This window comes from Mustela putorius, unplaced genomic scaffold (assembly GCF_011764305.1).
Source record: "Mustela putorius furo isolate JIRA1106 unplaced genomic scaffold, ASM1176430v1.1 tig00000585_pilon_pilon_pilon, whole genome shotgun sequence".
Lineage (NCBI taxonomy): Eukaryota > Metazoa > Chordata > Mammalia > Carnivora > Mustelidae > Mustela > Mustela putorius.
Genome location: NW_025421424.1, coordinates 4,869,517 through 4,882,852, shown reverse-complemented (window position 1 = coordinate 4,882,852; position 13,336 = coordinate 4,869,517). Strand labels below are relative to the sequence as shown.

General features: G+C 46.6%; 1 protein-coding gene across 5 annotated transcripts in view; it reads left to right on the top strand.

Annotated features, from left to right (window-relative positions):
* The window catches only part of CD101 (CD101 molecule), a 36,928-nt gene extending 25,303 nt beyond the window's left edge, over positions 1-11,625 (top strand). The window contains exons 8-10 of one of the 5 annotated variants that reach the window (XR_006607264.1): positions 1,359-1,754; positions 9,155-9,472; positions 11,482-11,625. Coding sequence is in view for 2 of the 5 variants with exons in the window: in XM_045081861.1 (XP_044937796.1) it covers positions 1,359-1,754; positions 9,155-9,390 (632 nt within the window). In the remaining 3 variants the exon portion in view is untranslated. Of the gene's footprint in view, positions 1-1,358; positions 1,755-3,337; positions 7,982-9,154 lie in introns of those variants that run through there. The other 4 variants (XR_006607265.1, XR_006607266.1, XM_045081861.1 and 1 more) reach the window with 4 other exon arrangements.
* Positions 11,626-13,336: the final 1,711 nt, after the last annotated feature.

Below are 13,336 nucleotides of genomic sequence, written 5' to 3'. Positions count from 1 at the left end.
AGAACATGGGCAGGAGGAGAGACCAAGGAAGAGAGACAAGCAGACTTCCCGCTGAGCAGGGACCCCGATGGGGGACTCGATCTCAGGACCCTGTGATCATGATCTGAGCCAAAGGCAGATGCTTAACTGACTAAGCCACCCAGGTGCCCTGAAGTCATTCTTTAAGTTATTCTTTTTTTTTTTTTTTAAAGATTTTATTTATTTATTTGACAGAGAGAGAGATCACAAGAAGGCAGAGAGGCAGGGGGCTAGCAGGTTCCCCACTGAGCAGAGAGCCCAATGTGGGGCTCAATCCCAGGACCCTGAGATCATGAACTGAGCCAAGGGCAGAGGCCTAACCCACTGAGCCACCCAGGTGCCCCTGAAGTCATTCTTTTAAAGACAGTTTAATAAATGTGTTTGTAGTAGAGTCGAAAATTTAGTGTGTACTATAATTTCTATATTTTGTTTGTGACTATTCTGGCCTTCGAAGTTCTCACCTGCTGGTTAGGAGGGGAATGTTTAAAAAAGTAAATGTCAAAATCTGTTTAAAACTTAGTCAACTGGGGGTGCCTGGGTGGCTCAGTGGGTTAAGCCTCTGCCTTCGGCTCAGGTCATGATCCCAGGGTCCTGGGATCGAGTCCCGCATCGGGCTCTCTGCTCAGCAGGGAGCCTGCTTCCTCCTCTCTCTCTGCCTGCCTCTCTGCCTACTTGTGATCTCTCTCTGTCAAATAAATAAATAAATTCTTTAAAAAAAAAAAAAAGTAGTCAACTGGTGAATCGTTGGACACTGTGTCAAAAACTAATGATATATTGGCTAATTGAACATAATAAAAAAAACAGCTTAGTCTAATCCAGTAATTTAGTGTCTCCTTGAATGGTAGTCTAACACTTGTATAAACATGTTCATTCTCTCTGATAGCCTCCTCTTTCCTTGCCCCTAGAACTGAGATGATGTGTGGGCGTATGGGAGGAGGGTAATCTGCTAAGAACGAGGGGCACTGGTGCCATACACAGCTTGAGAGGATGGCTGGAGGTTTTGAAGGATCCCTCTGGGAAGCAGAGGAAAGAGTTGACCGGGGAGGGGTAAAAGCAGCAGGGCAGAACACCCACTGAAGCTAGGAGGTTTCTGGGGCAGGTTTTCAACAGACAAGAGATAAGGCTGAAGAAGGAAAATGGCCTGTTTGAGTCTTAGCACAGAATGTTCTAGCAAATGTGGAGGAGGAACAGAGGTCAAGGAAAAACATGTTACAGATGAAAGACCTGATGTCTAAGGATTTTAAGACGGCATCTCCTCAGTGAAAACTACATTTTTCAGACACAGTATCCGAACTAAAAATCTGGATTCTTCTCGAACATATTGCCATTTTATTTCCTAGGAAGTAAAGTACGTGTGTCCAAAGAGTACAGGACAGAGAATGCTACCGAGCACAGCCAGGTGGCCATCCGCTGCAGCCTGGAGAGTCCTGGCAGCTCAGCTTCCCTGTTCTCTGTGATGTGGTACCGGAACAGGGAAAATTCTGGAACGAAAATGCTGGTGCACCTGCAGCATGATGGCTTGCTGGAGTATGGCGAAGAGGAGCTCAGTAGGCCTCTGGTCTGTTACCGTTCATCCTCTACAGAGTTTGTCCTGCAGCTTCATTGGGTAGAGATGGAGGATGCTGGGCTCTACTGGTGCAGAGTGGCCGAGTGGCAGCTGCATGGCAACCCAAGCAAGTGGGTCAAGCAAGCCTCAGACGAGTCACAGCATATGGTGCTCACAGTGCTGCCTTCAGGTAACAAGGGGCTAATCTGTCCTGGCCCGTGGTCAGGAGAATCTTTGTCTCCTCTCTTACGCTTTCCCTCTCAGTTATGTTTTGCTGAAAACAATTTACAGATTCCCTAAAGAAAGTGACTCTGCCATTTCTCTCAGTGCCAATTTCCTTTCCTCATTTGGACTGACAAGGTCTACGAGAGTTTTTGGCATTGACATTTAAATGTCAGGGGCATCTGGCCCACTTCCCCCCTTACCCTCCCAAACAAACAAATAAACAAACACACAAAAAACATCAACTTCGTACCCTTTCAAAGAACAAAATAATGTTCACAGTAGACATCCTTACCCCTTGGCTGATTCTCCACTCTCAGAAGGCTCAGGTCTGCAGTGGGAGTCAGAGTGAGGGGTAGGGGTATAGTGACTTGAGGTTTCATTGGGTTGAACCCAAGTCAACTACATCTAAATGCTCCCCACCTCAAAAACAAAATGAAACCTTTCTCAATTAATAAGTGCCCAGCTTCTTATCACTCTATATGTTCAACAGATTAGCAGGATTTTGATAATGATAGTCGTTTGATGTGTGTCTCCTAATGACAGCTTGCAAGGCATCGAAGGAGGAAGTGTGCCCCACAGAACTCATTCACAGGGTCGACAAGGAGGGTAGCTCCTGAAAGACCTTGGCCACAGCATGGCCATTCTCTATGTAGGAAGACCATCCTACTCAGTGCACAGCTTCAGGTGGGATGTGGAATAGGTGGTTGTGAAAGAGAGGACAGCATCCTTCCAGCCAACCTGGTGCCGAGCATGTAATAGACATTCACGAAGCATTTGTTCATGAAAGCAACTGTTTTGCCAGCCAGACCCGTGAATCTTCCCTGGTGATCACTGCGCTGCCTGATGTAGCCAAGCTCATCTCTGAGCCACTCCTTTATGGCAGGGTTTAAGGTGAGGCTGAGAAGTGAGCTATTAGCTGAACTTACACTGGGAAAGGGACACTGGAGAGGTCTCGGTGTCCTACACCAGGAAGGGTAAGAAGGATCAATGAAAGGTCACATTCCTAAAACACCAGCTAGCTTGGGTGATGGTCCTTAGCATGGAGAAAAGGTGCTGCCCAGAAAGGTGTCCACTTCTTTGAAGTAGGGTTAGTTGGAACCCAGCCCCGGCCAAGCTTCTGGAGAGGAAGCCAATTACCTGATTTGTTCCCTGAGGCTCCATCATCCTTTCCCCTGACCATTCTTCAGCAGAACTTTTCTCCCAAGTGTCCAGAGAGAATTTTTCTTCCTCTTGGCTTTTCTTCTAGTCTAACAATTATGGGAAGTCCCACAACCCTGAGCACATTCCGTACCTGTTTTCTCACTGGAATCTGTAGACCCTATAGCATCAGCGGGTTTTGGTAGCAGCATAAATAGATAACAAGTATAAAATGTACCTATTCTGTGACTAAAAAACACATCTCCTCTGAGACAGATGGGATCCTTCACAGCATATGTATATATACTGTTAATCTTTGTGGAATCCTTCTAAATCAGGTGAGAGGTTTTAAAAAAGATGAACTCTGGAAAGAAAATGTTAAAAATTAGGTCGTCTTTGTATTCCTTACAGGTGAAGAAGCTTGAAAGCCTGTGCCACAATCAGCTGAGGGTTTTTTATAACCACATTTAAGGGTTCCCAAGTAAATCCTCAATTACAGGATCTCGCTTCCTCTACCTGGCTGTTCCTTTCTGGGAGTTACGGAGTTGTGGAGGCAGTGGAGGAGCGGGTATGAAAAATCTTGGGGTTCGGAATCAGACAAGCCTAGGCTCAGATCACCACCCTACTACCTACCTACAAACTCATACCCTGGTTATTTAACCTCTGTGAGCCTCAGCTTACTCATAAATTGAGGATAATAATACAAATGTGCATAAAGTAACATGGTTCCTAGAATATTGTAAGTGGTCAAGAAATGTTAACTCTCTATCCCCTAATGCCACCAAACGTGCTACACACACACACACACACACACACACACACACACACGAATGGATATATCCATATATGTGACAAAATATTTTAAGTTGTTCAATAAGTAACTATGTGAGGATCTGAAAATACAAAAATGTGAATTACAGAGTCTTTTCCCAAAGAGCTCAGATTCCGATGGGAGACTTGAAGTCCAAAATGATAGCAGTCATCAAAGCAGCAGCCTCGGGATGAAGGAACAGAGGCAGGGCTGGGATAAAGGGCTGTGTGGGGAGGAGATCCAGAAAGTTCCTTGGGGTATGCAAGAGAAAGGAAGAGAAGATATTTTAGGAAAAGGAAAAACTACGCAAGATGATATTAAAAGCTGTTGCACAAGGGACAGAGATGAAGTTAGTGAGATGGAGAGGGTATGGATATCAAAGGGGAGGGTGAACTTATTCATGAACGTTGTAGAGTGTCAGCAAACAAGTTCAGGCAGGGGAGGGACAGCATGAGATTTGCATTTTAGAAAGCTCCCATTTGGAGCTGTGTTAAAGATGAACTGGAAGGGAGGCAGACACAGAGAAGGGAGAACCATTTGAAATTGATTGTAGGAACCCAGGTGAGACAAGATGAAGGCCTAAATTAAGGCAGTACACACAAGGGTTGAGAGAAGGGCAGGCATTCAGTGTTGAGAGGCGTCATCTTCAGGAGTTAGACACTGAAGGGTACATGAGCAGAAGGGAAGAACCAAGGATGAATATCAAATTTCTAGTGGGTATAGGAGAAAAGTGTGAAGGGGAAATTAGTTCAATTTTTAATAAACTGAGCTGGAATTGAGTTTGGAGTACGTGTAAATTATCGGAAGAGTTCTACCCAATAGACATGGGGACTTCCAAGTGAGATCTTTGCCAGAGTTGTAGATTAGAAGGCATCAACTTATAGCCAATAATGGTGTCCCATGAGGGACTCCTGAGATCTATCACTGTTGATCAGTGCAGAAGAGGAGCCTGTGAAGGGGAAGGAAAGGAGTAGCTAAGAGGTAGGAGTGGTACTGTAGAAACCAAAAGCAGAGAGGGTATCAAGAAGGAAGGGAAAGCCAACAGACTCAACTATTTCAGAGAAATCAATGAAGATAAGAATGGGGAAATATCCTTTGGATTTCACACTATAGGGCCATTGTAGACAAGTAATGAGAAAATTCAGACTGCAGTGAGAAAGTGGACACAGCAGATGCAGATTACACTTTCAAGAACTTTGATGTAAAGGACAAGAAAGGAAATAACAAGTGGTGAGAGGTGTCAATGAACTTTTACTTTGTTCCGTGTTGGTTTGGAGGTGGTAGAGACTTGAGAACCTTTACATTCTGGAGGGGAAAGAGGCAGTGGCAAGGACAAAGGGAAAGATCAGAAGAGAGTAGACCAATAGTCCAACACCTTGCATCAACACAGACCACCTCCTGTCTGGAATGTTCTCCGATGTCATCTTTCTCTGGTCAACATCCATGAATCCTCTACCTCCAAGTATAACTGCCACGATCTGTGATTTGCCTTGTTCTCTTAGTTATCACACCTGGCTAACATCTATCCACACCGTCAGACCGTACATTCTGAGAAGGCACAGACTGAGTGTCTCATTCCTAACACAGCGCAATGCCTAGCAAGTAGAGATGCTCAAGGTCTTACCGAATCACAGTGTAATCACACTCCTTGTAAGGACCTGCTTATGTATTAATAAAGTCCAGATCAGATCTAACATGCTAGCAATTCTCACTTCTTTGGTGGTTTTTCCACCACCTCTGTGTGGCAATGTCAGGTTGGGTAGTTTAGGACCACCTAATAAAACTGTGGGGCATGTGGCTCAAATGAAGACAGAAAAAAATTAAGAGGAATTCCCTGGGGGAATGGACCTCTCATCTTCTTCTCCATCTTACTTTCTTCTCTTTGACCATGCCAATGTAGGGCCTGGAGATATCTTCATCTTTTTATCTCACCCTCAGAACCCAGACATAAATGTCTTATTCTACAGAATTTGCTGGGATTAATTAACAGGCAAGACTATAAGGCTTCCTGGGGACTGGATTAGTTCTAATTATATGGTGTTTGTTCCTATTCCCCAACTTCTATTTGGGTAAGGATATACTTAGAAAGTGAACCTTCAAAGGAGATATGTGCCCCTACCGCACTGAAGTTTCTGGAATGACCATAGAATTTACCCATGCTACCCTAATGCCTCCAACAATGTCTGGCATGTAGCACTTCACAAATGCTTGATGAAAGAAGGAGCAAGCAAGTCTTCAAAGGAAACAGGATGCTGTCAGGCACCAGTGGTTCCGGGATGCACTCGTATCAGGTTCCCTAACCCTACTTTTATTGTTGGACAGGAGCCAACTCTCTCACATGGCCACACTTGGCATAGACAGTTGCCAAAGTCTTGGTGGGAGGTGGGGGAGGAGTTGATAGCCCCCATCGTTATCTTATATCTTTCTTCTGCTGAAGTACATATTTCTGAAGCGCTAGCGAAAAGGAGTGCTCCTCTTGGCATGTTTGGCTGTGGGTGGAAGACAGTTATTAACTAGAGCTGGTGATGAAGTAGTCTCATTACATTTTTGGCCCTGCCTTGCAGAACTTGTACTTTGAGCATGGGGCACTTACTTGGATTGATTAAAAATGCCGAACCTTAACGGTTTAGAATGTCACTAATTCTAATCCCAATAGGGGTAAGAGGCAGATGGTTCGAAATGGTGATCGTGGGATCCAGAGCAAACCCTGCCTTCCCAGGAGAGGTAATTTAGAAGCACTGGAGCTGACAGTCGCTAGCTGTTGGCCAATTCAGCACTGTGAAGAGCACACTTTACCATCCTTTGATGGCAGATTGCTCCAAACAGAGTAGCCTCCTCCCCATTAAGACAGTCAAGCCCTCTGGCAGTCCCTTCATGCTGAAGGTTAGAGTCTCAGTGGCAGAAAAAACCAAGTACCAGATTTCTTTCCCCCTTCTGTATGCTAGCCCTCATGATCATACCATCGTCTAACAACGGTGAGACCAAGGTAGACTCTCACCTTCCAGTTCTCTGACACCCATGACTGGGAAGAGAAGTCAGAGTCTCCTACTAAGTAGTCTTTAGACTCTCAGTGGACTGTCACCCAGTCGTGGAGACAGAGGGACCAGAGATTTAAGGGAGAGTCTTGGCCTGTGGGAGAACATGGCCAGGTGGGTGACCCGTGTGAGGACTCAGTTGGTCCAGCCCTGTTTTCTGTCCCATCTCCTGAGAGAAGTTGCCCATCATTTTTCCTAACATCCTAACATCCTCACTAGCCTTCCAACTAACATTTATTTCTTGCTGACTCAACAAGTGTGCTGGGCACTCTGTTAAATAACTTATGCATTATCTCATCACAACTCTAGAAATTATTATCCCCATTGGATCGATGAGGAAACTAATCACTGTTGAGGATAAGTAATTTGTCTAATGTCAATATCAGTAAGTTGAAGAGCTAGAATGTGAACCCAGGTCTCTTGGGGATGGTAGTCAGTCCCTACCCTGTGTATGAGTAGTGCGAAGTGTCAAACCCCGTACTCCTACCCACCGTTCCCTGCAGCTCCATTCTCTTTCAGCATGTCTATCTATAACTCCTCCTTATCCCAGTGCCTTCAAATACATTCACATAAGAGCTGGGAGAATTACTGTAGTCAAGCAGGGCCTTGGAGAGAAGGGTCAGGTAGGCTACAGAGAGGGAGGGTGATAAGGATTTAAAAATCCAGCTTTATCATTGTCCACCCTTTCAAAAAGGAAAACAAAAATTAGGCTGGAGAATATAAATGAGACCAGAGAAAATCCAGGCCACAAACCCCCGTAGCAACCTGTGAGTCCCGAGCGCTGCGGCCGGTCTAATGTTCAGTGATGATCTTTACTCTTTGTAACATGATGGCTGCCACCCCTGTGTTTTTGTGGGTGCAATGTACTCATGTAATTAATTCATTCATCAGTTTCCATTGATGACCCACAGACCAAGTGCTGGACAAAGTAAAAAGATGCATCAGATGTAGGCCCCGTCCTTCAGGAGCTCACAGTGCAGGAGCTGGACAAATGTTTAGATTCTTTCTTGACTTCCACCAAAGAGACGTTCTTCTCGGTGCAAGATGCATCAGCAATGCGGGAAACAGGTTGATGGAAATGACCTGTAAAGCTGTTTACATCTCTAAGAATCTATAATCCCTTGAATCCTGTAACTTCACCTTTGAAGAAGAATGTGTTTATAGTCATTACAATTTTCCAATAAAAACACAAGTACTATTAGCATCCGATTTTCCGGAAGAGCCCAGATTTCAAATATCCTGTCGTAAATACATGTAGATGGAAGACTATATCTAGCAGCTGGTATCTCTCTGAGCCTGTGTCTTTTTGCATGGAGAGTCTGTAAACCCCGTCCTTGGACTAGGAATTCCGGGAGGGGCTTCCTGGAATCTGGGAAAGTCTGCAGTCCTGTCCCTCTGCTTCCCTGGGCACGTGGCCGGGAATCACTCTGGGGAGGCGCGTGCGTGCTCTGTGTGTCTGTGTGTGATGGGGCTTCCCCACGGGCTGCAGCTGCCTGACGGTCATGTGCTTCGGGCTGCCTTTATATAGTATCCTTTGCCTCCGGTTGCCATCAGTCCCATTCAGTTCAGATCGGCGAAAGCTCTCATGCACGTGTGTGGGACACTGCAGGGGACACGGGGCCAAATGACACTCTCAGGCAGGCTCAAGTAACGGTGGATGAAACCAAGGAGATGGGTAAGGGGGAACAAAAGAGATCTACACCAAGGGTTATGTGAGAAGAGGACCTTGGAAGACCATGCCTGAGGCAGGAAGATAACCCTGGGGAGGAAGAGGGTCATATGAGCTGGGTCAGAAGGACCCAGAGGATTCGGGTATAGAGTGTGTGTGTGCGCCAGAGGGAGGCAATCGTGAGAGCAACACAGGAAAGGAGCCCAAAGGAGGGTGTCCCAGGGGAGACCCATCTGGAGGGTGGGGAAGGGAGGGAGCTGCTCACCCTGGGTGCTGTCGTGTGAAGACAAGACGTTGTGAGAGTGCGTGCACGCGCACGCAAGAAGCAGCAGCGGGAATAACTCAGTTAAAAATTCAGGACCAGCAACAGAGTTGAGAACGAGGGCTGAATTATAGATCTCTTTTCTGAGGATAGAAGATTAAAGGAGAGCTTTTCTTTTTTGTTTTGCTTTTCTTCGAGGCTGTTGGTTTTAAGTAGGTCATGGGAACCCCAGTGGTTGGAACTTGCTGGGTGAAGGCAGCGAGGCTGGAAAAGCACCATTCTGGGCTTCTCCTCTCCCCACTGCTTCCCTCTTTCTGTCCTCCTCTGATCTGAGGGGGCCGCGGTTCTTGCCCGTATTTGCCTGTCACAATAAATCCCCCAGGCGTTTATGGTTGATTGTTGCAGGGAAGTTGGAGACTGATCATCTTGGTGGTTCTCCTTTTCATTGCAGAGCCCACGCTTCCTTCCAGGATCTGCTCCTCGACATCTTTACTCTATTTCCTGTTGGCCTTCCCCTGCATTCTGTTGATTCTTCTGCTTATTGCTCTCTTCTGCTACTGCCACAAGGCCAGGAAGTTGTCGGCAATGATTCTAAAAGCACAGAAAGAAAAGTCCCTTTGGATGGACTTGAAAGGGACTGGAGACTGGACAATAAACCAGAGGGACGAGGAAGAGGAAGACCATTGAATCCGGAGAGCGTCCATCAGCCCCAGGGAAAGGGCGGGCTTTGGAATTGAACTGAGCCGCTTGTGAATGTGAATGAATCCAGGTTGGGTCCTTCTTGGTGTCTATGACCTTGGGCAAGTTACCTAGGAATCATAGGGAATGTTCATTGAGCGTGTTTGTGGGACCCACACCACGAAGTGTTTCTTTGCGTGTTGCCCTCATCTACCCCTTGTATCCTCCCAGGAGCTAGACAATTTACCCTGTTTTTCACTGGCAGTACCTCACAGAGGTTCAGGGTCCCTGTCTGTAAGGAGAGAACCTCCCTCACACAGCCTCTTGGGTATTCGCTGAGATCCTACAGCAAAGCCTCGGTGAGAGTACCCGCTACCTTTCCCTCCCTTATGTCGCGGACTCCCAGGAGAGCACTCCGAGTGGTCCAGTCACGCTGGCCCTTGGGCATCCTTTGCCCCCAGATTACAGGCGCAGGAAGGGCCCTGACGTCAGCAAGGCAAAAGGGTATTAGGGATGTGCCCTTCATTCATATTCCATCTGTCTTGCAAGGTGAGTGTGACTTCCCTCAAAGCAGAACGCCCATCATTCCCTCATCCCATCTATGAATGCTTTGCAAGAACAAACTCTGTGTCGAGGGTCCCTGATCAATATTGGTCCTTCCATGAAGCTGTAAAGCATTTTGTAGTCTGAGTTTCTATTTTCCTCCCTTCCTTTCCTTCCCTAGCCTAGCCTCTCTTTCTTTCTTCCTGCTGCTTTTCCTTCCTCTCCCTCCCCCTTCCTCTTTTTCTTTTCTTTTCTCTTCTCTTCTTTTGCCTTCTTTCCTTCCTTCCTTTGTCTGTCTGTCTCTCCCTTTCTTTCTTTCTTCTGTCTATTAGCATTAGGTCATTGCTAAGGGAAAACTATTTTTTTTTTTTTTGTTTCAGTAACAGTGGTCTGATCAGCCCCCAAGGCCTCATACCTCCCCTTCCTCCCCACGCCCAAAGATCCATCTGGGTCCTGGCTCTGAGCCAAGGCCTTATTTTCTGTGACCAGACAGCATTAGTAGTAGCTCAGGGCATTGTGGTAGTTATCGAGGGAGGAGGAGGAACAGTGCCCCTGCCCCGTCCTCCCCCAGCAGCGGCTAGGAGCTCGTGGGAAGCAGTGGGTCAAGTCTGGTTCCTCAGGGGTCCCCTATTCTCAGCCAGGCATAGTCGGGGGTAGGGTGGGGTGTGGTTCGGGAGTGTCCTGGCTTAAGGTTTTCAACATCGGCCCTCAGGATACAACCCCGGTTCCCAGTGGGCCTGAGATCTCCTCACCTTTGTTTCAGAAGCCGCTCTGGGCCTGTTGGAACCAGAACTGGAAATCGATCAGTGCAGCCTAACAGACTTGAGAAAACCCATCTATTTATTATCTATATGACCAACGGGGTTGCTTTAACACTCGCTAATTTGCATTTCCAAGGAGAGCAATTTATTTTTAATTATTTTATCAAGCACACATGTCTTCTCCAAACATAATTAGTTCCTTTGCAAGGGGAGCATCGGAGGCTATGAGAACTCCCAGTGTAGACCTCCATGTCCCTTCTGCTCATCTTCCTTTATTGGCTCATTTAAAATATCCCAAGTGTTTCCTTAAATGTGTCAATGCATTTGTCTCTTTTCTCAAAGGGAGGGTGGCATATTTTTCAGAAAACAAAGCTAAAGGTAAGACTTCTTAGAAAGTGTGATGCCTCCTGCCCCCCCCCCCCGAAACCTGTATTTTAATTGGGATTTTGAAGGAAAAGGGAGCAGAATCGAAACCCATCAGATAATGAGAACGGATTCTAGTGCTGCCCTCTGCCTGGGGTCCTCTCTCCCCTGACTCCTTCCTTCTCTGCTCACCTGGGTCCCGCCTTTCCGCTCAGAGCTCACCAGCTGTTTCTTCACCTTTGGATCCAGCCCAGACAAGGCAATAGAGCAGACACGCAGATGTCCAACTGCGCCACCCAGAGCCAAGCTTGGGACCGCTTATTCCCCAGGGAGCACCACCTTGTGCCGGGCCTAGGATAGGTGTGAGGAATCCAGTAGGGATGCAGCCAGACACAGCTCTAATCCCCTGGGATCATCACCTTGTGTCTTCCAGATCCTGTGCCTTCATATAGCACGCTACATGTTCTCAGAAGCCACGTTGCACTCTTTGGCCCATCACGAATTTTTAGGCAACTAAACCCCAAAGTCATCTTTTCTCTTTTCCAAACTGAATAAAATTTGTGTTCACCCAAATCAATTGACGTTTTACGCAAAACCTCTTCTCTTTCCAATGATGTACTTGTTCCATTTTACTCTCTAACACTCAGTGGAGAACTTGACTTTTATTCACTGATTTTAACTTTTCCATTCTATGTAAGCACCTGGTTTTCCTTTCAGCATCTTGGGTTTTCAGTCCTCCTCGGCAACAGAACAAAACCGTCTCGGGAGTTGGCTACCTATGGCCCGCAGGCTGAGCAGCCTACCACCCATTTTGTAAAATAGGAGCTGCTGGAAGACAGCCTCTCCCGTTTGCCTGCATATTACCCCAGGCTGCTGTCATCATAAAACAGGAGAGGTGAGTCGTTGCCATAGAGACTCTATGCCTAAAATGTTTACTTTCTGGCCCTTTGCAGAAAAAGTTTTCCAACCCTGCCCTGTTTTAGTGGCTGTGTTTTCTCTTAACCATGCACTGTGTTCCTGGGACCCGTGGCCTATGGTACGGGTATCTGTTATATACCCAATTAACTGAAGAATAATCTGAGGCCCTCCAGATTGGTGTCTGGTCCAAGCTGTTGTGAAGTTCGAATCCTCTGCTACACTCCTCCTAGAGATGGAAAACTCATCACCCTGGAGGCCCTCCTGCTCTGTGCAGGACGAGATGACGTGGACGTGTATAAGGCATATGTAGGCTGTTTTCATTCTTTTTAGTCTATGGATAATGTATAGGAAACAGCTGATGTATGGCAGAATATGGATACAATGGTAGAATGTCAAGGCCATAATACATTCTTATAGTTGCACAGAAGCTATTCATCGTCTCAGAGTTTCAGGGCACCTCCATGCAAAAGGGACGATTACCATGTCCTACAGGAGAGACAGGGATGCTTAGAGGGTCTGGGTTGATCCAGGATCATCCAGCCATGTGTAGAAGAGAAAGAGCCCTGATGTAGGTCTGCTGGTACCCAATCCTAGAGTCTTCCCACAGTGGATACTATGCTCAAAGTCACAGCGATGGGGAACATCTGGTGATGATAATATCCACCTTGCATGGTGGTGGAGCATAGAATCAGACCCTTACATGGAGATAAGTTTTAAAACGCTTCAAGTCGTAAGTGCATATGGGCATAGCCAAGTTTTTTTCAGGCCTCCCCTGTCTACACATAAAAGCAATTAAATAAAAGATAATCAAATTCTATAGACTTTTGCCCCCAAGCTACTTACACAGGTTGTTGGCCATCTATAAAGCGTTCTTCTAGTATTTCTGGGGATTCCATAGCATTCTGGGAATTCATATGAGCTCACAAACAAGTCCACTCCCGCATGGTTTCCTGCTGCTCTGTTCATATCTCTGGGCTCCCACTGCGGTTAGGATGCTGGAGTGTACGAGGTATCAAAGCTGGTCGCTGTTCCATGGTAAGCAAGGAAAAGCACCTCTCACTCTGTCCTCATGTCGCACTCAGGATTGCAAACGAATTCAAAATTGCTTGTGCCCCCATGTCTCCAAAGACTGTAAAAACAGGTCCTGTAGCTTTTGCCCAGTACCTCCTTGCTCCACAGGGTCCAGACTCCACCCAGTCTGGGCCCAGTTTGGAAGAGAGAGACATCACGCTGTTTTCCATTCCCCCCCTCCACTCAGCTCCTGGGAACCTGTTAGTACATCTTCCTCCCAGGCCTCCTGTCTGCCCTGCTGCTGAGTCATGCAAATTGTACTTCTGGGGAGTCTGCTCACTCATCAGACTGGCCCCGGG